At 41.7% G+C, this 26,441-nt stretch overlaps 2 protein-coding genes and 1 long non-coding RNA gene across 10 annotated transcripts in view; all 3 read right to left on the reverse strand.

Moving 5' to 3' along the window:
- Positions 1-2,236, reverse strand: part of LOC135552099 (tropomyosin alpha-3 chain-like) — a 34,601-nt gene extending 32,365 nt beyond the window's left edge. For all 4 annotated transcript variants that reach the window (XM_064983497.1, XM_064983495.1, XM_064983496.1 and 1 more), the window contains exons 1-2: positions 1,993-2,236; positions 316-441 (exon numbers count right to left, since the gene is read on the reverse strand). In XM_064983497.1, the coding sequence (XP_064839569.1) occupies positions 316-441; positions 1,993-2,106 (240 nt within the window). In that variant the 5' untranslated portion in view covers positions 2,107-2,236. The remainder of the gene's footprint in view (positions 1-315; positions 442-1,992) is intronic.
- A 3,619-nt stretch (positions 2,237-5,855) lies between these two features.
- On the reverse strand, positions 5,856-10,159 carry LOC135552100 (uncharacterized). Its single transcript, XR_010457405.1, has 2 exons — positions 8,769-10,159; positions 5,856-8,446 (listed from the first exon to the last, which is right to left on the reverse strand). It is a non-coding gene; the product is annotated as an uncharacterized LOC135552100 (long non-coding RNA).
- An 85-nt stretch (positions 10,160-10,244) lies between these two features.
- LOC135552101 (rho guanine nucleotide exchange factor 2-like) overlaps positions 10,245-26,441 on the reverse strand; it is a 72,796-nt gene continuing 56,599 nt past the window's right edge. For 3 of the 5 annotated variants that reach the window (XM_064983506.1, XM_064983507.1, XM_064983505.1), the window contains 4 exons: positions 25,058-25,108; positions 22,180-22,515; positions 19,612-19,783; positions 10,245-10,412 (listed from right to left, as the gene is read on the reverse strand). In XM_064983506.1, coding sequence (XP_064839578.1) covers positions 10,288-10,412; positions 19,612-19,783; positions 22,180-22,515; positions 25,058-25,108 — 684 coding nt within the window. In that variant the 3' untranslated portion in view covers positions 10,245-10,287. Of the gene's footprint in view, positions 10,413-17,457; positions 18,382-19,611; positions 19,784-22,179; positions 22,516-25,057; positions 25,109-26,441 lie in introns of those variants that run through there. The other 2 variants (XM_064983509.1, XM_064983508.1) reach the window with 2 other exon arrangements.

The raw sequence follows: 26,441 nt of genomic DNA on the forward strand, positions 1-26,441 counted from the left end.
ATCATTGGACCAATTCCACTACCTCTTCAATCTTCGTATCATTTCCAAAGCAACCCCAGCATCCAGGCCATGGCACCAATGTGACCGGCCTGGTGTCAAACAAGGATCATCCCTGCTACTCAAGACCATGTAACGTAACAAATAGCCAAGGCATTAGTTCTTGGAGCTAACACAAGTTGGTAGATGTTGCACCTAACCACTGATCAAGGGTCAGCTACTGTATTTTATCGTCCTCTTAATACTTAAGGTTAGGAAATGGGGTTGGGTAATCTGATACTAGACCTGTAAGACTGTGGATGAATACAACACACTTACATCTGCGGCTTTCTTGTCCGCAACCTCCAACTTCTCCTGGGCATCCTTCAAGGCCTCAGAGTATTTGTCCAACTCATCCTCAGTCCCCTTCAGCTTCTTCTGCATCTGCAGCAACTCATCCTCATGCTGAGAGAGAGAGGAAGAGTGAGAGAAGGAAGTAGAGAGGGAGGGAGGGCAAGAAGAGGAAAGAGATATGAGGAAAGGGTGGGTGAGATTTGTACACTCTTTTCACACTATGGTGTGGACCTATTTTCTTTTCACCTTGACCTTTCCAGCACTGTTCCAGCAACTACGGTGGATACATAACCAGGCCAGCACAGTAAAGCTTGGCTTAATAGTGTGAAAATAGTATTCATTTAACTGATAGCCTCATAGCCTTGTCCATTCATCAAGGCATCTTGACTGTCACCCAGGCCTGGGTTCAAATAGTATTTGTCTTCTTACAAATAATTTTAGCGCTTGAGCCTTCGTGGAGTGGCAAATCGACCGGTTTGACACTTTTGGGACTATTCCATTGGCTCCAATGTGCCAGGAAAGTTAGAAAAGTATTTGAAAGAAAACAAATACTATTTGAACCCATGTCTGCAGCCACCTCACCTGTCCTCTTGTCGCAAGTAACCTAAAGCCTGGTGGACATGCCTGCCATGGTTCCACTTCAATGACATCTAGATATAAATACTTGCTCTGGATGGTAACATCCCCTAACAATCACTCAGTGAAAGGATCCACCATCGTATTCCATCCTAGTGTCTTGCCCTTCGCAATTTCTATGTGGAGACATCACTAGCTAAACCATCCAGCCTTGACTGACAGCTTGTCTGGCCTCGCTAATGAGAAAAATACGGTCTAACGTTTCTCTCAAGTTGTCTTGGCATGGTTTAGAATTTTCCAGTTGTCATTTTTTGGGGGACAGAGGTCACTTTGGACTCAGTTGTTAAGTCTTGTCAACTCTGTCCTATTCTTAACCATATTCTAACCTCTACTATTTATAGTAATGCCATGAACTTGTTACCTTATTTTCAAGAAGAATAAAAATGAATGTAAAACAAAACCCTTCAAAATAAAATATATATTTTTTTAATTAAGAAAATATAATTAAATCTGTTACAAACACATCTAGAAAAGCAGGTGAGATGATTCCTTCACAGTATATTACAATATAGGTAAAAAATGTCACATCTATTTGACCAATTACTTTCTAACTCTATCGTTTAACGATGACCGGCCTAGGAGTTGTAACGGAGTTGTATCTAAGCAGACCATTTCCAACCACACAGCAACATTATGGAAACCAATAAGCTGTTTCACCTTTCGAGCCATCCACCCCCCCATCATGACGACATTTTTTGGTGGTTAATTGGATTTCCAGTTGTACAGATAATTCAGTCAGTGCTCTGGTCAAAATAAGTTCAATATATAGGGACTAGGATGCCATGTGTGACACACCCACACATCTTTTTCTGGTCACAAAAAAATACATCTGAAAAGTCCTTAAAGTGCGTACAATAGGTATACAACCTGACCATGACATAGAAAAATGATAGAATGACATCATTGCAACCAGTTTTGCTCCCTGGGGTAGTAGTAACCTATAGTTGCCTATTTGACTGCCCAAGGTGCCCATGTCCCCATCCATGATAGAGGATCCCCCAACTCTCTGTGATGTGATTGGCCCACCTGCTTGCTCCTCTCCTCGGCTGCCTTCTTGTCGGTATCGGCCTGTTCTGCTGCGTCCAGAGCGTTCTCCTTATCCAGCTTCAACATAAGCATCTTCTTCTTGACTGCCTCCATTTTTATGAATGTCTTTTGGGCTTTGTGACCGAGAAAAGGAGGGAAAAGAAGGATGAAGGGTGCGGGACAGTCCTGTCAAGTCAGTGGAATAGGAGAGACAGAGAGAGAAGGAGGGAGGGAGAAAGAGCAGAAGAGAGACCAAACTCTGGGATAGAAAGAGAACATATATATCCCAAAGAGTAGATGACCACACCCACAAATATGCCCCTCCCATTCTAGCCTACTGGCTCCACCCAACTCAATCCTTTAAAGGTCAGTTCTTTAAATGTATCTACTGAGCCTTCCTCTCTATAATAAAGCAAAGTAGGATGAGCTTACCTTGATGTTGCGTTGTTCCCCCTAATGGTTAAGGTCATGTTTGGGGAACGCATGCTGATTCTAGATCTGTGCATACGGACAACTTCTACCGGCAGATAGAAAGCCTGTTCTCATCCATTTCCTTCTGTCTTCCTGTGGCAGCTGTCATATTCTTTGACATAATTGACATATATTGTATGTTTCCTGCTGTGGGGGCTTTTAGTAATAAAAACAAAGGTGGTGGTAGAGAGAGAGAAGGACAATGAGCGGGGCATAGAGGATTAGGCAGATGCTGTCATAAAACAAAAGAGACAGTTCTATTTCTGCCCTGCACACACACACAGGGTTCAAATTACAGAGGGGTCTAGGAGTGCAGGATAGTGTGGGGAGTGGGCACTACCATAATAAATCAGGAATCCCCCATACCATAGCTCTGGGCACCACTTAAATGTTGAACATATTAGCTTCAGGGTTTGAAATGACTACCTGGGCAACTAAACAACAGCAGTAATTTTCCTTATTATTCATCCAAACTACAAAATTACATATTGGGTTCCTGACCCTATAAGGAGTCTATCGACAAGGTAAAACAACAATCTATCCTTTAGTTTTTACTAGCCGCTGTCTCCAAACACTAACTTTTGTGCATTTTTGTCCAAATACCAATACAGGTCAATGTCCCCGATATAAGCATGTTTTGCATTTCATGTCCAAATCATCTTAAAAGGTAACTTTGACGTAGACAATTCATTTGAGACACTTTGCGATCATTTGGACATGAAATGCTAAACATGCTAACAAGGAGAAAGCACATCATCTCAACAGCTTACGCCAAAGAATCATGACATAGTAAATATTAAGAGGTCATAAACTTATACTACTTCATAACTCTTTTACGACAGCAACACCTGCTCATGTGCCTGACACCACTACTGCAAACTCCAATTCTCTTAAACATCAACTTGACAGACGAAGATACAGAGTGACTGAAAGAAAGACGCCTAGCAATTTTACGTTAGGTTAGTTAAGGTTAGTTAATGTTAGGTTAAAGGGGTTAGAAAAAGGTACAAAAGTCAACAGAACTTAAGATCCGATTCAATCAGATCCGCTTTAGCCGATATCCGCATAGCTGATGTTTTGACGGTGCCGGAACTGCGAGCTGTCAAATCCACAAGCAGCTCCCAGCATTATACCTAAAGCAGACATTGCCATTGGCTGCACGGACTCGCGTTAAAATAAATCACATGCAGCCTTGTTTTCAAGTTCGAACACTGGAATGTGAGATGTAACCTACACCTCGATTAGGCTGATAGAAATATTGTGTTTCATGATTTTCAATTTGAACCTTGTTACTTCAATATAGCCTACACTTTCTCGTTCTGAACTTCTAACGTGAGTGAAATGGGTGTGGCTTCATGACAATGATCAAGAGCAGCTGCTCATCGATTTGACAGCTCCAATGAAGTTACACCTCTGACACCCTGCCAGAACATAAGCTTTGCGAGTGTCGGCTATCGCCAGTGAGAGCTTGGTCTGATTGAATCTAGGCCTTAGTTCTGGAGGTCAGATCCAAGGTTTTATGTACTCGTCTAATAGTTACCACAGTTGTTAAATGTAAGAACAATTTAAGCCTGTTTGGTTCTACTGTGACCTACCTACAACGTTAAGAATACCATAATCAGGCAATTATTTAAGCGCAAGAGAAAAATAAAGAGAGAGAGACATGGAGAAAGGGAAAGAGAGGGAGATAGCTTGAAGAAGGAGCCACAGTACAGCTTCCCGGTAACCTCACTCCCCCTGCTTCTCTCCCAGAACACCAGAGCTTGTCGGGGTTTACAGTGCCATGGCATCCCCAATGTTGGTAAATTCCAATGATGAATGGGGTTCAGGCGGGCCATAGAGAGGCGCCCACTATGCCAACTATGTCCCCCAATGGGGATATTTATACATGTTACTTGGCTGACATTGACCCCAGTATTAGGGAGGGAGGGATAGAGAGAAACGAAAAGAGATGGAGAAGGGAGTGAGATATACTGTATATAGCTAGAGAGAAAGAGAGAGGTAGTGGACAAGAGTAAGAGGGTTAGAGAAGAATACAAGTCACGTGGTCGACAGTGTCCAGGTTTAGACTGTGGATGGAAGGAAGGAAGGGGGAGGGAGAAAGAGAAACGAAGAGATGGCTAAGAGAGTGAGATAGAACCTGTCCGTAAACAACTCCTCATGGAAATGAGACAATTGGACAGGTGGGTATGGACTAAGGGCTGTTTCTGGATGGAGCCATAGAGTGAGAGAGAAAAAGAGAGGTAGTGGAAAAGAGAGTAAGAGAGATGGACACAGACGGGTGGTGGAATTCATTTAAAAAAATGGCATAGAGAGAGGAAGTTAAAAAGGGTAAAGGGAAAAGAGAGATGGTGAAGAAGGTGAGACAGTTAAGTGTGTTGGGGGGTTTGATAGATTTCACCTGTTTGGGTAGAGGCATCAAGTCACCGTGAGGGGTTTAGGGGGAGGTATTTGGGGAAGCGGTGTCAGCCTACATTAGATAGATATAGAGTGTGAGACAGTGGGATACATGAGCTAAGGCCCTCCAAAAGACAGCTGCGTTTTACCACCGAATTGGATTGACGTACTACGGGGATCGTCATAGTCTGATATGAGCTTTGGTAGCCACAGCTAATTCAGTGATTGTCTGTACAATGTGCCAGTTTATAGCAGAGCTAGATTCGATAACCAGAATGCAGTGGTTGCTTCAGGTAAGAGCAACTGTTCATTTGGACCTTTTTTATCACAAGGTCCACCTAACACCGCCATAATAACGACATACAGATGTCATAAACAGTCATGACCGCTTATGACAACTGTTACAAACCTTTGTTAGGTTTACCCAGGCATTAATTCCAAATAGGATAGGCATAATGCCAACACACTTACCATAATAACGGTTTGTGTCAGGACCATGATATATTGTGGAAATAAGTCTTCATTACTACACCACCTGTTGTTTTGACAGAGGGCTCAAGTGAGGTGGACCACAACTATCTGTAGTAAGAGCACAAATCAAGAAGACCCCTTTTACACCAGCACAGAACTTGTCAAAACGAGTGGATATATGCCATTGATACATAAATATGACAATATAACTTTGATAACAATGTCGTGTCTTTGGCTATGCCGGATTAAGTGATATGACATGCTATTCTATAAAACAATTTATCCGTAATTAATATTACCTGATTAAGCTAATCATGTAAATGTAATTAACTAGAGAGTCGGGCACCACAAAATAATATTTATAGAGCTGTTATCTTCCGAATAAACTCTTAAAGACCTAGTAATATTTTACATCAATAGCAGTCAAAATTAATCGTCATTCTTAATTCAGTCTCATCTGAAAGTTGTAAATTCTTGGTTATCTGCACGAACCGTGGCTAACAATTTGAATCAGCAATACAAAATTGGGTTTAATCATTTATTTACTAAATAACTAACTAATCACACAGAATTACACATACACATAATGAAATCATAACTTGATTACAAATTACGTCATAAAGGAAAACGTCCCTAGCGGGCGGAACAGATATGACAGCTTGTAACACGAAAGAAAAGGGCTGGGTTTGAGTGAAGGAGCGGGAAGACTGAGGAACAAAGGCCAAAGCTGTGCTATCGTAAAGACAGTATCTTATGCATTCTAAATTACCGCCCATTTGGAAAAGGAAAATGCAATAAATATTTACTCTGGGCTGAGCTGCGCTTAGGTAGGTTGGTGGTAGATGGAAGGCCATGTTGCCCAACCGAGTCCTTTGAAGAATGTCTCTGGTTGTCAATTGGATACGTTGTAGTAACGTCGTTGTGTGGTAGACGGGACACTCTGTGTCTGTTCCTTCCTAACCTGCGTTTGCAGCTGCAGTTGCTAACTCAACGGCTAGGAGGTATCACTTCTGTAGTGAATAAGAGTTCAAAGTTCATACCATTCTCAAACAAAGCTCACGCTGATGTTTGCTTCATTCTGTAGTTATTATCTGATCCATTCTGACATAGGACCGTCATCCTCACGTCCTCGGAACAGAAGGTTATATTGTCGTCAAGGGCTTATATAGGAAGGGAGAGGAGGGCGTGTTTGAAAAGTTTTATAGCCCATGTCCCTTCACAGGGGCGGGCCACTGATTGAGCAGCCCTATCTTATGAAAACCCAAATCTCACATTTTAGAAGCTAAAATCACATTTCATCCCATCACGAATAATTTCATATTCAAACATTTAAATTGAACAACAATTCCATGTGAATCCGATAACTCTGTAGACTTTCCATTGTAGAGTTTGTCATCTTATCATTGATGAGAATGTCTCAGATGACAACCGAACTGACATCATATTCATTAAGTACCACTGCATATGTTCAATTGGTCGAATTACCAGAATATAGTTAATTTCCCCCCACCTTCTGATGTTCCCAGAATTTCTATGTTAACCAAGGGTTTGCAAATGTAACATCAGTAGGGTAGAGAGAGGAAAAAAGGGGAAAGAGGTATTTATGACTGTCATAAACCTATCCCCAGGCCAACGTCATGACAACAACTTGAAAGGCAACATTTGGATTTGACATTCATATCTTTAGTATGGGCTTCTATAAACATACATTGAATATAGTACAATCAAATAAAGACAGACACAAAATCATTGCCCATGTCATTTTTTAGCCAGATTGATACACACTATGCAAGCCAGGAAAATATGGTTCATGAGTCAAATTAAGATGACAAGAAATTACAAGAATAAAGAAAGTCTCAATTAAAGCATTTTAGTTTCAAAATAATTTAAAGGCAAATATAACGGTTGCTCAGCTGTCCGTTGCTCAAAAACAGTCCCCAATGTCATTGGTTTAGTCATTAATAGAGAAGACTCTGTTTTATAATTCGATATTGGCAAAAAAGTTGTTGATTTCCCCTATCTCTCAATGCATCTCAAAATGGATTACATGGCATATTGTCTTAGTTCCATCTTTCAATGTCTGTATTTTTGACTGCTTCTTTCATATAGTCTACCAAGTCCACTAGAGTTAAACTTGGAAACTACATTGCTTATGCTGAAGTGATCCATATAGGGATTAGGTTATTTTGTCCATTTAGGTAAAACTATATTTTATGCTCCCTTATTGCCAGGTATTTACTTAGTAACTACATGGTGATAGCATAATTCTTTCTGGTAATTATTTTAAATTAATTATGAACAATTGTCCCTTTCTGGTATTTGTGACAAAGAATCCCCAAGTAATATAGACAGAGTGCACAAATCATTAGGAACACCTTCCTAATATTGAGTTGCACCCCTTTTGCCCTCAGAACAACCTTAATTGAACTCTGCAAGGTGTTGAAAGCGTTCCACAGGGATGCTGGCCCATGTTGACTCCACTGCTTACGATAGTTGTGTCAAGTTGGCTGGATGTCCTTAGGGTGGTGGAACATTCTTGATACGCTCGGGAAACTGTTGAGTGTGAAAAACCCAGCAGCTTTGCAGTTCTTGACACACTCAAATTAGTGCGCCTGGCAACTCCTACCATACACGTTCAAAGGCACTTAAATATTTTGTCTTGCCCATTCCGTCTGTGAATGGCACAGATACACAATCCATTTCTCAAGGCTTAAAAATCATTCTTTAACCCATCTCCTCCCCTACATCTAAACTGATTGAAGTGCATTTAACAGAAATCATCAATAAGGGATCATAGCTTTCACCTGGATTCACCTGTCCCTAATGTTTTTAACACTCAGTGAATACACTACCGTTCAAATGTTTGGGGTCACTTAGAAATGTCCTTGTTTTTGAAAGAAAAGCACATGTTTTGTCCATTAAAATAACATCAAATTGTTCAGAAATACAGTGCAGACATTGTTAATGTTGTAAATGACTATTGTAGCTGGAAACGGATGATTTTTAATGGAATATCTAGGCGTACAGAGGCCCATTATCAGCAACCATCACTCCTGTGTTCCAATGGCACGTTGTGTTAATCTAATCCAAGTTTATCAGTTTTAGAAACAGATGCCTCACAAGTCCTCAACTGGCAGCTTCATTAAATAGTACACGCAAAACACCAGTCTCAACATCAACAGTGAAGAGGCGTCTCCGGGATGCTGGCCTTCTAGGCAAAGTTCCTCTGTCCAATGTCTGAGTTCTTTTGCCCATATTAATATTTTCTTTTTATTGGCCAGTCTGAGATATGGCTTTTTCTTTGTAACTCTGCCTAGAAGGCCAGCATCCCAGAGTCGCCTCTTCACTGTTGACGTTGACACTGGTGTTTTGGGGGTACTATTGAATGAATCTGCCAGTTGAGGACTTGTGAGGCATCTGTTTCACAAACTAGACACTAGTACTTGTCCTCTTGCTCAGTTGTGCACCGGGGCCTCCCACTCCTCTTTCTATTCTGGTTAGGGCCAGTTTGCACTGTTCTGTGAAGGGAGTAGTACACAGCGTTGTACGAGATCTTCAGTTTCTTAGCAATTTCTCGCATAGAATAGCCTTCATTTCTCAGAACAAGAATAGACTGACGAGTTTCAGAAGAAAGTTACTTGTTTCTGGCCATTTTGAGCCTCTAATTGATCCCACAAATGCTGATGCTCCAGAAACTCAACTAGTCTAAAGAAGGACAGTTTTATTGCTTCTTTAATCAGAACAGTTTTCAGCTGTGATAACATTATTGCAAAAGGGTTTTCTAGTGATCAATTAGCCTTTAAAAATGCTAAACTTGGATTAGCTAACACAACGGGGCATTGGAACACAGGAGTGATGGTTACTGATAATGGGCCTCTGTATGCCTATGTAGATATTCCATTAAAAATCAGCCATTTCCAGCTACAATAGTAATTTACAACATTAACATTGTCTACACTGTATTTCTGATCAATTTGATGTTATTTTAAATGGACAAAAAAAGGCTTTTCTTTCAAAAACAAGGACATTTCTAAGTGACCCCAAACTTTTGTGCGGTAGTGTATGTGCCACGAAGCGAGTTACATTACTTTGAGCATTTAAAGTATATGTATGTGATCCATGCAGGAAATGAACCACAAACCAGTGGGTAAGTAAGTAAGTCATTTTGTAATAATAATTGTCATTATACTGTTGCCACGTGGTTTCTAAGAAAAAACATGGTAATCAGGGGAGAGAAATACAGTGCTACCTCATTCTTATACAGTCACTCTAATGTTTGGCCTGTGTCATGAGAGATCTTAACTTACCTGCTTAAATAAGGAAGGAAGAATAAATAAACAAATTATTAGCATCATGAACAGCGTTGAGAATTAGATAATCCTAATTATGGAAATGTAAAGGACTCAAATGTGTGTGTGTGTGAGCATGTATGACCGTGTGTGTCTGTGGTGTGTGTTTGTGCATATCCATGTGTCTCAGCACAAACCTGCTATATATACACATCCACATCCAACATCCTAATGCAAAGAAGCAGCTACCCAACCATTATTAAAGCAGTGTCCCATTCACATAGACAAAACCCCATCAGCTTTGGTTATCCATTCACTGCTTTTATATTTGCTGTCCATTTCCTGCATATTCTTCTTTGGAAAATCATCATTGCATAACTCCCTTCCTGTTATTCATGCCACTTTAATAGGTGGCATGAATAAGTCCAGCATCGATTCCCAAAGGGAGCCGTATAAATCCAAATAATCCCAATCGAGAAACATAAAAGAATAGCGTAGTCACATATTGCCACTGGTTGCGTACTGTAAAGCAAAAGCCACGAAACAAATATATATATATATATATATATATATATATATATATATATATATATATATATATATATATATATATATATATACTTCAAAATGAATATGATACTTCCTTTTAAGTGTAAAAAGAGGAAGACTATTTCAAGTTCAGTTCTGTTGTCCTCGTCTGCCTATTTTTGAGAGTAGGGGAGCAGTGTGACACGTCAGGCTCTCGTGGTAGTTCTGCTGTGGCTTCGCTCTCCTCTGGAATGTCCTGAAGATCTGAGTAAAGAGACCATTTGCAAATAAACAATTTATAACAAAGCAAACACCATGGTCTTTATTATGATGCCAGAGATGGTGGTTAATGACAGGTTCTTTCGAATAGTGACAAACAGGTTATTTTCATGCACACTTGGAGGGTACTGTGGTCTTTTTTTCCGGTGGGCTCGAAATCATTGGTGTAGTGCATTCCTTTACTTTGATCTCTCTCTCTCTCTCTCTTTCAACAGGGGGTAGAATGATGGCGCTCAGCGCTAGCCCTGGAAAGACATCTCCACCCACACACAAACACTGAGAGAAGCAGAGGGATGTGAGTTGTTCGCATGCACACCCAGAGAGAGAACATGAGGTGAGAAGGGCAGCGATGTTGTGTGTGTTCCAGAAAGAGACAATTTGTGCCTCATCACAAAATTGATGTGTTATATAAAACTGTGTGTGGGCTTGCATTAGCATTATGGCGAGGAAAGAGGTAAGCCTATCTCTGCTAAAGCACATTTCAATATAATTATACTACAGGGGAATATCCCCTGTTGGGAATTGTGTATTTCTTTATATTTCGTATTTTGCTGCTTTTTGTTGTTTGAAGTAATCACGAAAAAACAGGCCTTATTTTAGGGCATTTTTAACCTGCCAACTCCTGTTAGTTAGCACCGTGGCACCAACTTGCCTTCTGAACGTTCTATTCCCAGTCTATTGTTCTACGTCACAATGCCTGCTTGGCTATTGTTGGCCCACGTTGCTGGTAGTTAAAATAACAACAACAACAAAAAATAACTAATGGAACACTGAGGTTGTCCCATTGTTTCCTATTGGGAAATATAGGTATGTCTGTCTATTTTGCCAAATATCTCGCAATGTGTACATTTAGATTTTTTCAAATTGGACACCATTTTAATCATGAGAATCTCCTCTTTCTAATTACATAAGGTTGGGTAGCGTACTCTGCTGTCATCGATCGCCAGACCAGAAATAGTCAAAAGTTGCAATTTTTTCCCTACTTCCTCATTATGCAGACATAAGCACACTTGGCACCATCGAGGTGCGGATGTTTACAAGTTGTTATTTTTCAGTTTCATCCTAAGATCAAAAATAAAATAAAAAGGGATACATTTTTTGGTGCCAAGCTCTGCGAATGTTCAATTCCATTCATTTGCTATGGGCTCGCGCTAGTGTTCCTGCTTAGCCAACGTTGTTTTGCTATTTTTTAGCCTTGGGTGAATTTTGACTTGTTCTATTATCCAGCCTACAACAAGTGCAGCTGAAAATTCACTCATCAAAACACCTGCTACAGTTGCTGGCGATCATGGCAATGCAGTGGCTAGCCCACAGAGTTTGGCTAGCCTAGTCTATGTCAACGGTGAAGCCAGCAGAGCCCCTGTCCCAGTACTGCCACAAGCCTCCTTGCTGCCACCCAGCTAAGCAGCAGCTGCTAACAATGCTAAATCACACGGGCCAGAGCCACTTACATCCAGAGGAGCAACCCCAGATGACATTTTGAGAAGTTAGGTAAGTTTCCAGTAAGATTGTATTCAGGGAAGAAGCTGTCTTTTGGTAAGAATTCAGTACAAACTTTTGCAGCCTTTTGTTTCCCCTGATGAAATGTCGGTCCAGCGCATCATCAGATTCAACCTTTACCATTAAAGGGGTCTGTGATTGGAAGCATGCTTTAGAGAGAGATAAAGGACAGAACGAACATGCCACCTCGAAAGAACATTTAACATGAGGCTATGGAGGGAGAGAAATGCGTAAAGAGACAGGGCAGGAAATATCAACACTGGTTAACACGGAGCTGCTTGCACGTCATCGATATTACCTGGGCTCTATTGTTGACATTATTGCATTTCTAGCAGTTAATCAAATCACTAGAGCGCGATCACTCTGAGAAGAGATCACGATGCATTAAAAAGCATGACAGAGGAAGGCAGTGGGTGGTTCTTGTCATTGTTTGAGTATACCCTCCAAAAGGACCAAGAGTTGGCCAAGATAGCACCAACCCTCCCAAGTGGTGCAGTAGTCTAAGGCACTGCATCGCAGTTGCTAGCTGTGCCACTAGAGGTCCTGGTTTGAGTCCAGGCTCTGTCGCAACCGGCCTTGACCGGGAGACCCATGGGGCTGCCCACAATTGGCCGGGTTAGGGCAGGGTTTGGCGGCAGGGATGTCCTTGTCCCATCGCGCTCTAGTGACTCCTGTGATGGGCCGGACGCATGCACGCTGACACGGTCGCCAGCTGTTTCCTCCAGGTTAAGCAGGCATTGTGTCAAGAAGCAGTGCGACTTGGTTGGGTTGTGTTTCGGAGGACTCATGGCTCTCAACCTTCGCCTCTTGCGAGTCCGTATAGGAGTTCCAGCGATGAGACAGGACTGTAACTACCAATTGGAAACCACAAAATTGGGGAGAAGAAGGGGTAAAAGTTTTTTTTTTTTAAATAAGGTAGCACCAACCATTCTCCATAACGCAACCTACATGAGCCACGGCGCCCAGAACGACTTAATAAAACAAATGAGCAACTTAGTAACAGAGCATATTGTCAGGGAACTGGACAGAACGAGGGACACAACGGGCTATGAAAACTTTTCAATCGTACTTTCTGTGAGAGTGATGCCAACACTCTCACAGAAACTGTTACTTCAGAACTGACCAAGGCTGGACTGAGAACTGACAAAATCCTCCGTCAAGTCTACAACAGAGCCTCTGTGATGTCTGGGAAGCAAGGGGGAGTGCAGAAACTTCTACAGGAGAAATTGGGTTGAGACATAACGTATGTTCATTGCTTTAACCACCATTTTCATCTGGTGGTGGTCCATGCCATGTCCTCTGTTAGAGGACATCAGAGATTTTTTTAAACATTTGTAACCTTTACAAATACTTAAGGCCCACTGTTAGACTTCATTACAAGGGGGAAACACAAACGCCTGCTGAACCAGCCACTGTACAAGTTATCCTTAAGTCCTCCAAGGATGTATCCCAATAGCTGACAAAGGTTGAAAACTAACAAGCGTTTCCCGCAGATGTGAAAGTCAAGGAAGTGGGGTTGCTGCGCACCATATCGAGCCCAGCTTCAGGTTTATCGCTCTCATGGCAACCAAGATTCTGTTACTTTTTGACCCACCAAACAAAATGCTCCAGTCAGAATAGATGGATCTCGTAACAGCAGTCCAACTGGTGAACAATTCATCAGTGTGTTGACGGTCGGGATGGAGGCGGGATAACTAAGGGCTTTATTAATACACTAATAGTAACGTCTTATTCTCTTAAGTACCGTCTTGTAACCAACATCGCAAAAGGCGTGTTCGGAGGGGCGTGATTTACATAGCTAGGTAGTTAGTCTACTGTGGCCAGTTGCACCAGGTCGTAAGTGGGTTGTAACTACCCCTGACGTAAAATGTGCTCTACACCGGACCTAAAATTATACCTATTGCACCACCTGGGCATAAGCCCTTTATGAGCTACGCCTTGGGATAGATTCTTCGCCTAGTAGCTAGCAGGTGAAGCACACAAAAGTGTGTCAACTCACAAACATTATCCTTGTTAACACTATTCTTCTTAGAAACACTATTCAAAAACTATAATAACGGAGCATGGCGTGTCTTTGTCTATCGGTTTCACAACCAGCGGGCCTTTAGACGAGAACGAATTATAATATAATGGAGCAACACTCTGGACATGTATACAGACGGGGAGTGTATCTCGAGGTTCCACTATGGCAGTTCTGATCAGTTTGAAATAATCAATGAGCTCTCACCGACGCTGTCCCCGGCATTGCAAACTCTGATTGCACTTCGGTTCTTATGCCAAAGGTTCATTTCAAAACAGTGGAGGACATGATAAATGTCAGCAGATCCACAGTCTACGGGATACCGGGCATCATCGTTCCACTGCATACATGGAGAGATAAGAATGGCACCAGTGAGGACCTGCACCTTGTGACTGCCACAGTGGTATTGCAGAATAGCTGCGTGGAGAAGAGGCTGCCCCATCCCATGACTGAGCCAGGGCACAGGAAAACCATAGGGAACCTGCTGGTCCAGACGACGTCAAAGGTCGACTGGTCCGGAAAACAAATAGGCCTATTCAATGTACAATTTCTTATTATTGGCTACTGTGTAGTGCGTTGCTCCCGCTCGAGCTACAATGAACTGCTGCTGTTGTTGCTCAAGGAACCTAATTTCCAAATGTAATTTTTTCCCACTCAGTTTCTAAGTCTCCATCTCTACTCTCTCCTTCAATGAGCATCAGCTGCATCTCATTTATGTCACAAATCTCACCGAAGATGGTGCCTCTTCCTGTTCGGGCGGCGCTCGGCGGTCGTCGTCGCCGGCCTATTAGCTGCCATCGATTCCCTTTCCGTTTGTTTTTGTTTACTGGGTTTAATTGGGTACACCTGTTATGAGTTAGTGTTTGTTTGTAGGCTATTTAAGGGCACTAGGCCCGCTGGGTATTTGTGCGGGCTTGTTCTCTGTTATTTTGGTGTTGGTGTATAAGTGTATTCTCATTGTTTTCCGGACAGTTTTAGTCCTGTGTATTTTGGACGGGTGGTTTCTTACGCCCTAGTGTTGGCATGTACATGTCTCCGCTGTCATTGGAATAAATAGATTCACGTACGATATTACCTGCTCTCTGCGTTTGACTCCTCCACTGCACCATTTGTAGAAGTCGTAAAATTTAGCTGCTCTTGTGTTGGTACTGACACACCCTGCTCTCCCACATTTAAAAAAAATACAGTTTACTATAGAATACTACAATACTTACCTTAGAACTATGTAATAAACTATAGTATACTGTAAAATACTATACTACACATCGATCAGAATTTTGTAGTACACTGTAGAATACTACAGTAAATGCTACAGTTTTAACCACAAAAAAAACACTTAAATACTTGTTTCTTTTTTAATGGGGCAGGGAATGGGCATGGTATATGCACATTAAATATTGTAGTATTTACTATAATATATATATATATATATATATATATATATATATATATATATATATATAGTGGCAGACCAGGGGGTTTGGTCAAGACTTTTACATAGATCAGACGCGGACAGAGTATGATTAGCTCGGTTTCAAGGGTGTTTATGAAATAATAAATCGAAAAGAACAGGTCTCCCCCATGAGACCCTCTCCGGGTCCTCCTGTATCCTGTCGGGCTCCCAATCTGCCCCAATTAGTCCAGTCCGGCGAGCCCGTCGAGACCTGGCACGTCCAGCAGATGGAGCCACCGCCTCGTGATGTATACTCCATCTTTTAACAGGCCTCGACGAGTCTCCCCCTGGTGACCGATTATGATTTTTCAACGCGATACCGATTATTGGAGGACAAAAAAAAGGCCAGCTTCCGATTAATCGGCCGATTCATTTAAAAATATATATATATATTTGTAATAATGACAATTATAACAATACTGAATGAACACTTATTTTAACTTAATATAATACATCAATAAAATCAATTTGGCCTCAAATAAATAATGCGAAAACAAAGTGTTGGAGAAGAAAGTAAAAGTGCAATATGTGCCATGTAAGAAAGCTAACGTTTAAGTTCCATGCTCAGAACATGAGAACATAAGAAAGCTGGTGGTTCCTTTTAACTTGAGTCTTCAATATTCCCAGATAAGAAGTTTTAGGTTGTAGTTATTATAGGAATTATAGGACTATTTCTCTCTATACCATTTGTATTTCATTAACCTTTAACTATTGGATGTTCTTATAGGCACTTTAGTATTGCCAGTGTAACAGTATAGCTTCCGTCCCTCTCCTCGCTCCTACCTGGGCTCGAACCAGGAACACAACGACAACAGCCAACCTCGAAGCAGCGTTACCCATGCAGAGCAAGGGGAACAACCACTCCATGTCTCAGAGCGAGTGACGTTTGAAATGCTATTAGCGTGCATCCCGCAAACTAATCTTGGGAGTTGATAGGCTTGAAGTCATAAACATCAGCTGGCAAAAGCAGGAAAGTGCTGTTTGAATGAATGCTTGCGAGCCTGCTGCTGCCTACCACCTCTCAGTCAGACTGCTCTATCAACTCATAGACATAGTTATAACATGATAACACACAGAAATATGAGCCTAAGGTCATTAATATGGCCGTATCCCGGAAACTATCATCTCGAAAACAAGACGTTTATTCTTTCAGTGAAATACGGAACCGTTCCGTATTTTATCTAATGGGTGGCAGTCTAAATATTCCTGTTACATTGCACAACCTTCAATGTTATGTCATAATTACGTAAAGTTCTGGCAAATTAGGCGGCCCAAACTGTTGCATATACACTGACTCTGCGTGCAATGAACGCAAGAGACGTGACACAATTTCACCTGTTTAATATTGCCTGCTAACCTGGATTTATTTTAGCTAAATATGCAGGTTTAAAAATATATACTTCTGTGTATTGATTTTAAGAAAGGCATTGATGTTTATGGTTAGGTACACATTGGAGCAACGATACGCACCGCATCAATTATATGCAACGCAGGACACGCTAGATTACCTAGTAATATCATCAACCATGTGTAGTTAACTAGTGATTATGATTGATTGATTGATTGTTTTTATAAGATAAGTTTAATGCTAGCTAGCAACTTACCTTGGCTTATTACTGCATTCGCGTAACAGGCAGTCTCCTCTTGGAGTGCAATGTAATCAGGTGGTTAGAGTGTTGGACTAGTTAACTGTAAGGTTGCAAGATTGAATCCCCTGAGCTGACAAGGTAAAAATTTGTCGTCTGCCCCTGAACGAGGCAGTTAACCCACCGTTCCTAGGCCGTCATTGAAAATAAGAATGTGTTCTTAACTGACTTGCCTAGTTAAATAAAGATTAAATAAAGGTGTAAAAAAAAAATATAAAAAATTATTGGCCAAATCGGTGTCCAAATCGATGTATATGTGTGTGTGTGTATACGTGTGTGTGTGCGTGTATATATATATGTGTGTATACACACACACACACACACACACACACACACACACACACACACACACACACACACACACACACACACACACACACACACTACCGGTCAAAAGTTTTAGAACACCTACTCATTCAAGGGTTTTTCTTTATTTGTACTATTTTCTACATTGTAGAATAATAGTGAAGACATCAAAACTATGAAATAACACATATGGAATCATGTAGTAACTAAAAAAGTGTTAAACAAATCAAAATATATTTTATATTTGAGATTCTTCAAATAGCCACCATTTCCCTTGATGACAGCTTTGCACACTCTTGGCATTGTCCAATCAACTAGTTAGCTAGCTTGTTAAATAGCCCTAAGAATTCCATTTGGGCTAGCTAGCTAAATTATACATCCAACATTTTGTCTATATTGATGCTGTTTACAATAACCAAACAGTTGGATAAACAATCCATTTGTGAAGCCATGATGAGATGTATGACAGGATTGGATGTTGCATGCAATTTCAATGTTGTTTGAGTTGTTTTGTGTAGAAACAAATTTGCTTGAGATAATGTTGCTTGACATAGGCGTTTTCAAAGAACCGCCAGTCAAGGTGAGCTCAGCCTACTAGCTCCCCGCCCACTCAGTCTGTCTTTTCAGACTTCCTGGTAGTTTGACATGAGAAAAATGATTTTTTTTCTCAAATTTTCAGCCTTTTTATCAGAAAGAATGTTATGGGTGATGTTTTAGTCATTTAAAATGCTATTTAATATTCTGGTGCATTGTCTACTAAATGTTTACAGTCGTGGCCAAAAGTTTTGACACAAATATTAATTTGAACAAAGTCTCCCCAAAAAACATTTCCACTGCATTTCAGCCCTGTCACAAAAAGACCAGCTGACATCATGTCAGTGATTCTCTCGTTAACACAGATGTGAGTGTTGACAAGGACAAGGCTGGAGATCACTCTGTCATGCTGATTGAGTTTGAATAACAGACTGGAAGCATCAAAAGGAGGGTGGTGCTTGGAATCATTGTTTTTCCTCTGTCAACCATGGTTACCTGCAAGAAAACACGTGCCGTCATTATTGCTTTGCACAAAAAGGGCTTCACAGGCAAGGATATTGCTGCCAATAAGATTGCACCTAAATCAACCATTTATCGGATCATCAAGAACTTCAAGGAGAGCGGTTCAATTGTTGTGAAGAAGGCTTGAGGGCGCCAAAGAAAGTCCAGCAAGCGCCAGGACTGTCTCCTAAATTTTATTCAGCTGCGGGATCAGGGCACCACCAGTACAGAGCTTGCTCAGGAATAGCAGCAGGCAAGCGTAAGTGCATCTGCACGCACAGTGAGGCGAAGACTTTTGGAGGATGGCCTGGTGTCAAGAAGGGCAGCAAAGAAGCCACTTCTCTCCAGGAAAAACGTCAGGGACAGACTGATATTCTGCAAAAGGTACAGGGATTGGACTGCTGAGGACTGGGGTAAAATCATTTTCTCTGATGAATCCCCTTTCAGATTGTTTGGGGCATCCAGAAAAAAGCTTGTCTGGAGAAGACAAGGTGAGCGCAACCATCAGTCCTGTGTCATGCCAACAGGAAAGCATCCTGAGACCATTCATGTGTGGGGTTGCTTCTCAGCCAAGGGTGTGGGCTCACTCACAATTTTGCCTAAGAACACAGCCATGAATAAAGAATGGTACCAACACATCCTCCGTGAGCAACTTCTTCTAACCATCCAGGAACAGTTTGGTGACTAACAACGCATTTTCCAGCATGATGGAGCAGCTTGCCATAAGACAAAAGTGATAACTAAGTGGCTCAGGGAACAAAACATCAATATTTTGGGTCCATGGCCAGGAAACTCCCCAGACCTTAATCCCATTGAGAACTTGTGGTCAATCCTCAAGAGACGGGTGGACAAACAAAAACCCATAAATTCTGACAAACTCCAAGCATTGGTTATGCACAAATGGGCTGCCATCAGTCAGGATGTGGCCCAGAAGTTAATTGACAGCATGCCAGGGTGGATTGCAGAGGTCTTGAAAAAGAAGGGTCAACACTGCAAATATTGACTCTTTGCATCATTGCAACTTTATGTAATAGTCAATAAAAGCCTTTGACACTTGTGAAATGCTTGTAGTTATACTTCAGTATTCCATAGTAACATCTGACAAAAAATATCTAAAGACACTGAAGCAGCAAACTTTGTGAAAATTAATATTTGTGTCATTCTCAAAACTGTTGGCCACGACTGTACACTTGGAAGTGTTGTTTACTAAGACTCTTTACACACCATGGGGACTCTCCGAGCGCGGTGATGCTTTGGCCTCCTCCTCCTCCTCATCTGACGTCACCTCCACCTCCAGGTCACTGCCATCATGATGCCCTTCCAAATGCTCGATTGACTCCTGGCTGGCCAATTGGGTATCTGCGTTGGTTTCACTTGCTCTGCGAAGGGGTGGAGCCTAGGCAAGATGACAAGTGGAACGACACACCAGATCAATTGTGACACCTACTGACACTTTTTTTCTATATTTTGCTAATATATAACCTCCAGTGCCTTCAGAAAGTATTCAGACCCCTTGACTTCTTACACATTTTGTTACAGCCTGAATGAAACATGTATTAAATTCAGATTTTGTGTCACTGGACTGACTATACACCCCCATAAAAATGTCACAAGTTAATAAGTATTAAACCCCTTTGCTATGGCATGCCTAAATACGTTCAGGAGTAAAAATGTTGTGAATAATAGTGTTCAACATTATTTTGAATGACTACCGCACACATACAATTATCTGCAAGGTCTCTCAGTCGAGCAGTGAATTTCAAACCGAGATTCAACCACAGAGACCAAGGAGGTTTTCCAATGCCTCGTAAAGAAGAGCACCTATTGGTAGATGGGGTAAAAAAAATCAATATCCCTTTGAGCATGGTGAAGTTATTAATTACACTTTGGATAGTGTGTCAATACATAGATACTGGCGACCTTCCTAATTCAGTTAAGAAACCGCTCAGGGAGTTCACCATGAGGCCAATGATCACTTTAAAACAGTTACAGAGTTTAATGGCTGTCATAGAATAAAACTGAGGATGGATCAACAACATTGTTGTTACTTCAAAATACTAAGTGACAGTGTGAAAAGGAAGCCTCTACAGAATAAAACAAATTCCAAAACATGGATTCTGTTTGCAATATTGCAAAGAATGTGTCAAAGAAATTAACTCTATGTCCTGAATACAAAGCATTATGTTTTGCATTATGTTTGAGTACCACCCTTCATATTTTCAAGCATGGTGGTGGCTGAATCATGTTATGGGTATGCTTGTGATTATTATAATTTGACCCTGCTGGTCATCTGTGAACGTTTGAAAATCTTGACCATTTACTGTTATAATCACCACCCGGCACAGCCAGAAGAGGACTGGCCTCCCCTCAGAGCCTGGTTCCTCTCTAGGTTTCTTCCAAGTTTCCTGCCTTTCAAGGGAGTTTTTCCTAGCCACCGTGCTTCTACATCTGAATTGCTTGCTGTTTGGGGTTTTAGGCTGGGTTTCTGTATAGCACTTTGTGATGTAAAAAGGGCTTTATAAATACATTTGATTGATTGATTGTCATCAGCAAGGGCTAGGGAGTTTTTTAGGATAAAAATAAACGGAATAGAGCTAATTTTAGGCGAAAACCTGGTTCAGCCTGCTTTCCAACAGACACCGGGAGACACATTCACCTTTCAGCAGGACAATAACCTAAAACACAAGGCCAAATATACACTGGAGTTGCTTACCAAGATGACACTGAATGTTCCTGTGTCGCCGAGTTACAGTTTTGACTTAAATATATCTTGAAAATCTATGGCAAGTCTTGAAAATGGCTGTCTAGCAATGATCAACAACCAACTTGACAGAGCTTGAATATTTTTTTTAAGAATAATGGAAATATTCTACAATCCAGGTGTGCAAAGCTCTTAGAAACTTACCCACAAAAAGACACTTAGATGTAATCGTTGCCAAAGGTGATTCTATTGACTCAGGGGTGAGAATACGTATGTAAATTAGATATTTCATTTTCAATAAATTAGCTCAACTTTGTCATTATGGGCAATTGTGTGGTGAGAAAAAATGGGTGAGAAAAATAATCTATTTGATCCATTTTGAATTTAGGCTGTAACAACAATTTGTAGAATAAGTCAAGAGGTATGAATAAATTCTGAAGGCATTTACTCAACTCAGATGAATGAGAGCATATTCCCATTATCAGATTCTCATCTACAACAATGACCTTGGTAAAAATCAGTGTACCCCCTATAGTTAAGCTAAGTGCAACTACCCACAGTGTCAGAGTTGGTGTCTAAACATACTGTTGCGAGTTGGAATAGTAAAATACACAAGGTGCAATTTCGAAATTTGGTTGTGCATCAGCAGTTGTTCTGTTGTCAGTCACTGATAGTCAATTAGCCATGTCAGCTACATTTTTTAGATTGCTAAGTTAGTTTAGCACCCAGCTATGTAAACTTGTTATCATGGTCGAATGGGCTGTGAGGCCCCCAATTGATTTTGTTAGTCAGTCTCACTCAGATATATTTAAAACTGCAAACATTTCTCCCACCCTATGGCAAAATGTGTAGAAGTGCAGGAATAAGCTGTAAAACAGACAATTTTCCTCTCGGCTCCATGGCAGAATGTGTCGAATTGCAGCAAATTAACTCTAACTGATTTTTTTTCCATCTCCACTGTCAAGAGGGGGGTCACTAAAATGTTTTGCTCGCAATGTGGGGGGAGTACGCAGACCCGCGAGCAGCTGCAGCCCCTCATGATGAGATCCTATTTTTTGTGGCCCCCCCACCCCCATCAAAGTTGCCCATACCTGCTCTGAGCCTGCAGTTCCCACACTGTCCATCATAGTGGCACTGTGGGCCTTCATGTCGCGGACCTGCCTCTCCAGCTGGGCGCGGGCCTTTTCGCTATCCCTCAGGCGGCCCTCGGTACCCCGCAGCCTACTGAGCTCCTCCTGCAGGAGGCTGTGCTGCCTCTGGAGCAGGGCCAGCTCTCCGATGGCCACCCCCGTGCTGGCCTCAGCCATGCCCGCGTCACGTGACAGGGAGTGCCAGACCCGTCCGGTGGGTGTGGTCGGGGTGTCAACTGGTGGGCCTTCAGAGCGCAGGCAGAGCTCCAGGATGGAGTCCTGCTTGATCACGGTGCCCTGGGAGAAGGAGGATAAGTTAGAAGGGAATGGAGTGAGATATGAGGAGACTGATCTAGTGGTAGCATTGCTGACTCCATGTCATTGGGGTGGCAGGATAGCCTAGTGGTTAGAGCGTTGTACTAGTAACCGAAAGGTTGCAAGATTGAATCCCCGAGCTGACAAGGAAAAATACATTGGTTGTTCTGCCCCTGAACAAGATAGTTAACCTACTGTTCCTAGGCCGTCATTGAAAATAAGAATTTGTTCTTAACTGACTTGCCTAGTTAAATAAAGCTAAAATACAAATGTGACGTGAGTATCTCCAGGCCATCAGACTATTAAAGAGTCACCACTAGCTGGCCTCTGCCCAGTACCCTGCCCTGAACCTTAGTCACTGTTCTAGCTGGCTACCACCCAGTACTCTACCCTGCATATATACAGTGCCTTGCGAAAGTATTCGGCCCCCTTGAACTTTGCGACCTTTTGCCACATTTCAGGTATCAAAGAAAAACATATTAAACTGTATTTTTTTGTGAAGAATCAACAACAAGTGGGACACAATCATGAAGTGGAATGACATTTATTGGATATTTCAAACTTTTTTAACAAATCAAAAACTGAAAAATTTGGCGTGCAAAATTATTCAGCCCCTTTACTTTCAGTGCAGCAAACTCTCTCCAGAAGTTCAGTGAGGATCTCTGAATGATCCAATGTTGACCTCAATGACTAATGTTGATAAATACAATCCACCTGTGTGTAATCAAGTCTCCGTATAAATGCATCTGCACTGTGATAGTCTCAGAGGTCCGTTAAAAGCGCAGAGAGCATCATGAAGAACAAGGAACACACCAGGCAGGTCCGAGATACTATTGTGAAGAAGTTTAAAGCCGGATTTGGATACAAAAAGATTTCCCAAGCTTTAAACATCCCAAGGAGCACTGTGCAAGCGATAATATTGAAATGGAAGGAGTATCAGACCACTGCAAATCTACCAAGACCTGGCCGTCCCTCTAAACTTTCAGCTCATACAAGGAGAAGACTGATCAGAGATGCAGCCAAGAGGCCCATGATCACTCTGGATGAACTGCAGAGATCTACAGCTGAGGTGGGAGACTCTGTCCATAGGACAACAATCTGTCGTATATTGCACAAATCTGGCCTTTATGGAAGAGTGGCAAGAAGAAAGCCATTTCTTAAAGATATCCATAAAAAGTGTTGTTTAAAGTTTGCCACAAGCCACCTGGGAGACACACCAAACATGTGGAAGAAGGTGCTCTGGTCAGATGAAACCAAAATTGAACTTTTTGGCAACAATGCAAAACGTTATGTTTGGCGTAAAAGCAACACAGCTCATCACCCTGACCACACCATCCCCACTGTCAAACATGGTGGTGGCAGCATCATGGTTTGGGCCTGCTTTTCTTCAGCAGGGACAGGGAAGATGGTTAAAATTGATGGGAAGATGGATGGAGCCAAATACAGGACCATTCTGGAAGAAAACCTGATGGAGTCTGCAAAAGACCTGAGACTGGGACAGAGATTTGTCTACCAACAAGACAATGATCCAAAACATAAAGCAAAATCTACAATGGAATGGTTCAAAAATAAACATATCCAGGTGTTAGAATGGCCAAGTCAAAGTCCAGACCTGAATCCAATCGAGAATCTGTGGAAAGAACTGAAAACTGCTGTTCACAAATGCTCTCCATCCAACCTCACTGAGCTCGAGCTGTTTTGCAAGGAGGAATGGGAAAAATTTCAGTCTCTCGATGTGCAAAACTGATAGAGACATACCCCAAGCGACTTACAGCTGTAATCGCAGAAAAAGGTGGCGCTACAAAGTATTAACTTAAGGGGGCTGAATAATATTGCACGCCCAATTTTTCAGTTTTTGATTTGTTAAAAAAGTTTGAAATATCCAATAAATGTCGTTCCACTTCATGATTGTGTCCCACTTGTTGTTGATTCTTCACAAAAAAATACAGTTTTATATCTTTATGTTTGAAGCCTGAAATGTGGCAAAAGGTCGCAAAGTTCAAGGGGGCCGAATACTTTCGCAAGGCACTGTATATACTGTATTATAGTCATGGCTCATCCTATAACTTTGTTTTTTCATTTCTGGAATATATGTGTATAGTTATTTTATTGCTAGGTGTTACTGCAGTAATTGCACCTGCAATAACATCCGCAAATCTGTGTACGCAACCAATAAACTTTTATTTTTGTTTGATCTACAGGAATGAAGGCACAAGCTATAGATAGGAATACATTTATAGATGTCACAATAGAAAATACTTTATCAACTGTGAGATCATGAAAGGAAAATAATACATTACTATTCAAGCTGATTAAAACAAGTAGAAGCCTAAGCAAGTCTACTGCAAAACTGGAAATATGGGTCAAAGACTCTCAAATACTTCAGCACATTAAGAACCAATTAAATAGTCCCGAAAATGCAAACTCTGTAAAATAAAGAGCACCTCAAATACAGTCAAGAATTTGAAGATATTTGACATTTGTATTCGACTCAGGTTTGGTACAAAGAGACACATCCACTGACCTGGAGGGCATGAAGGTAGGCACTAAGGTTGACCAGCCTCTGATACGCTTCCTGAAAAACATACACCATCAGTTATAAAATAAATATGTCAATGCCATTAAGAGCATATACAGTGCCTTCGGGAAGTATTCAGACCCCTTGACTTTTTCCACAACCATACAGCCTTATTCTAAAAAAATGTTTTTTTAAATCTACACACAATGCCCCATAATGACAAAGCGATATACCTTATTTACATAAGTATTCAGACCCTTTGGTAAGAGACTCGAAATTGAGCTCAGGTGCATCCTGTTTCCATTGATCGTCCTTGATGTTTCTACAACTTGATTGGAGTTCACCTATGGTAAGTTCAATTGATTGGACATGATTTGGAAAGGCACACACCTGTCTATATAAGGTCCCACTTTGACAGTGCATGTCAGAGCAAAAACCAAGCCATGAGGTCGAAGGAATTGTCCATAGAGCTCCGAGACAGGATTTTGTCGAGGCACAGATCTGGGGAAGGGTACCAAAACATGTAAGCAGCATTGAAGGTCCCCAAGAACACAGTGGACTCCATCATTCTTAAACAGAAGAAGTTTGGAACCACCAAGACTCTTCCTAGAGCTGGCTACCCGGCCAAACTGAACAATCGACGGGGAAGGGCCTTGGTCAGGGAGGTGACCAAGAACCCAATGGTCACTCTGACAGAGCTCCAGAGTTCCTCTCTGGAGATGGGGGATCATTCTCGAAGGACAACCATCATTGCAGCACTCCACCAATCAGGCCTTTATGGTAAAGTGGCCAGACGGTAGCCAATCCTCAGTAAAAGGCACATGATAGCTCGCTTGGAGTTTGCCAAAAGGCACCCAAAGACTCTCAGACCATGAGAAACAAGAAGATTCTCTGGTCTGATGAAACCAACATTGAACTTGACCTGAATGCCAAGCGTCACGTCTAGAGGAAACCTGGCACCATCCCTACGGTGAAGCACGGTGGTGGCAGCATCATGCTGTGGGGATGTTTTTCAGCAGCAGGGACTGGGAGACTAGTCAGGTTCGAGGCAAAGATGAATGGAGCAAAGTACAGAGAGATCCTTGTTGAAAACCTGCTCCAGAGCGCTCAGGACCTCAGACTGGGGCGAAGGTTCACCTTCCAACAGGACAATGTCTCTAAGCACACAGCCAAGTCTCTGAATGTCCTTGAGTGGCCCAGCCAGAGCCCGGATTTGAACCTGATCAAAAATCTCTGGAGAGACCTGAAAATAACTGTACAGCAACAGTCCCCATCCTACCTGACAGAGCTTGAGAGGATCTGCAGAGAAGAATGGGAGAAGCTCTTCAAATACAGGTGTGCCAAAGGTGCTTCAACAAAGTACAGAGTAAAGGATCTGAATACTTTTGTA

This window comes from Oncorhynchus masou, chromosome 13 (genome assembly GCF_036934945.1).
Source record: "Oncorhynchus masou masou isolate Uvic2021 chromosome 13, UVic_Omas_1.1, whole genome shotgun sequence".
In the NCBI taxonomy this organism is placed as follows: domain Eukaryota; kingdom Metazoa; phylum Chordata; class Actinopteri; order Salmoniformes; family Salmonidae; genus Oncorhynchus; species Oncorhynchus masou.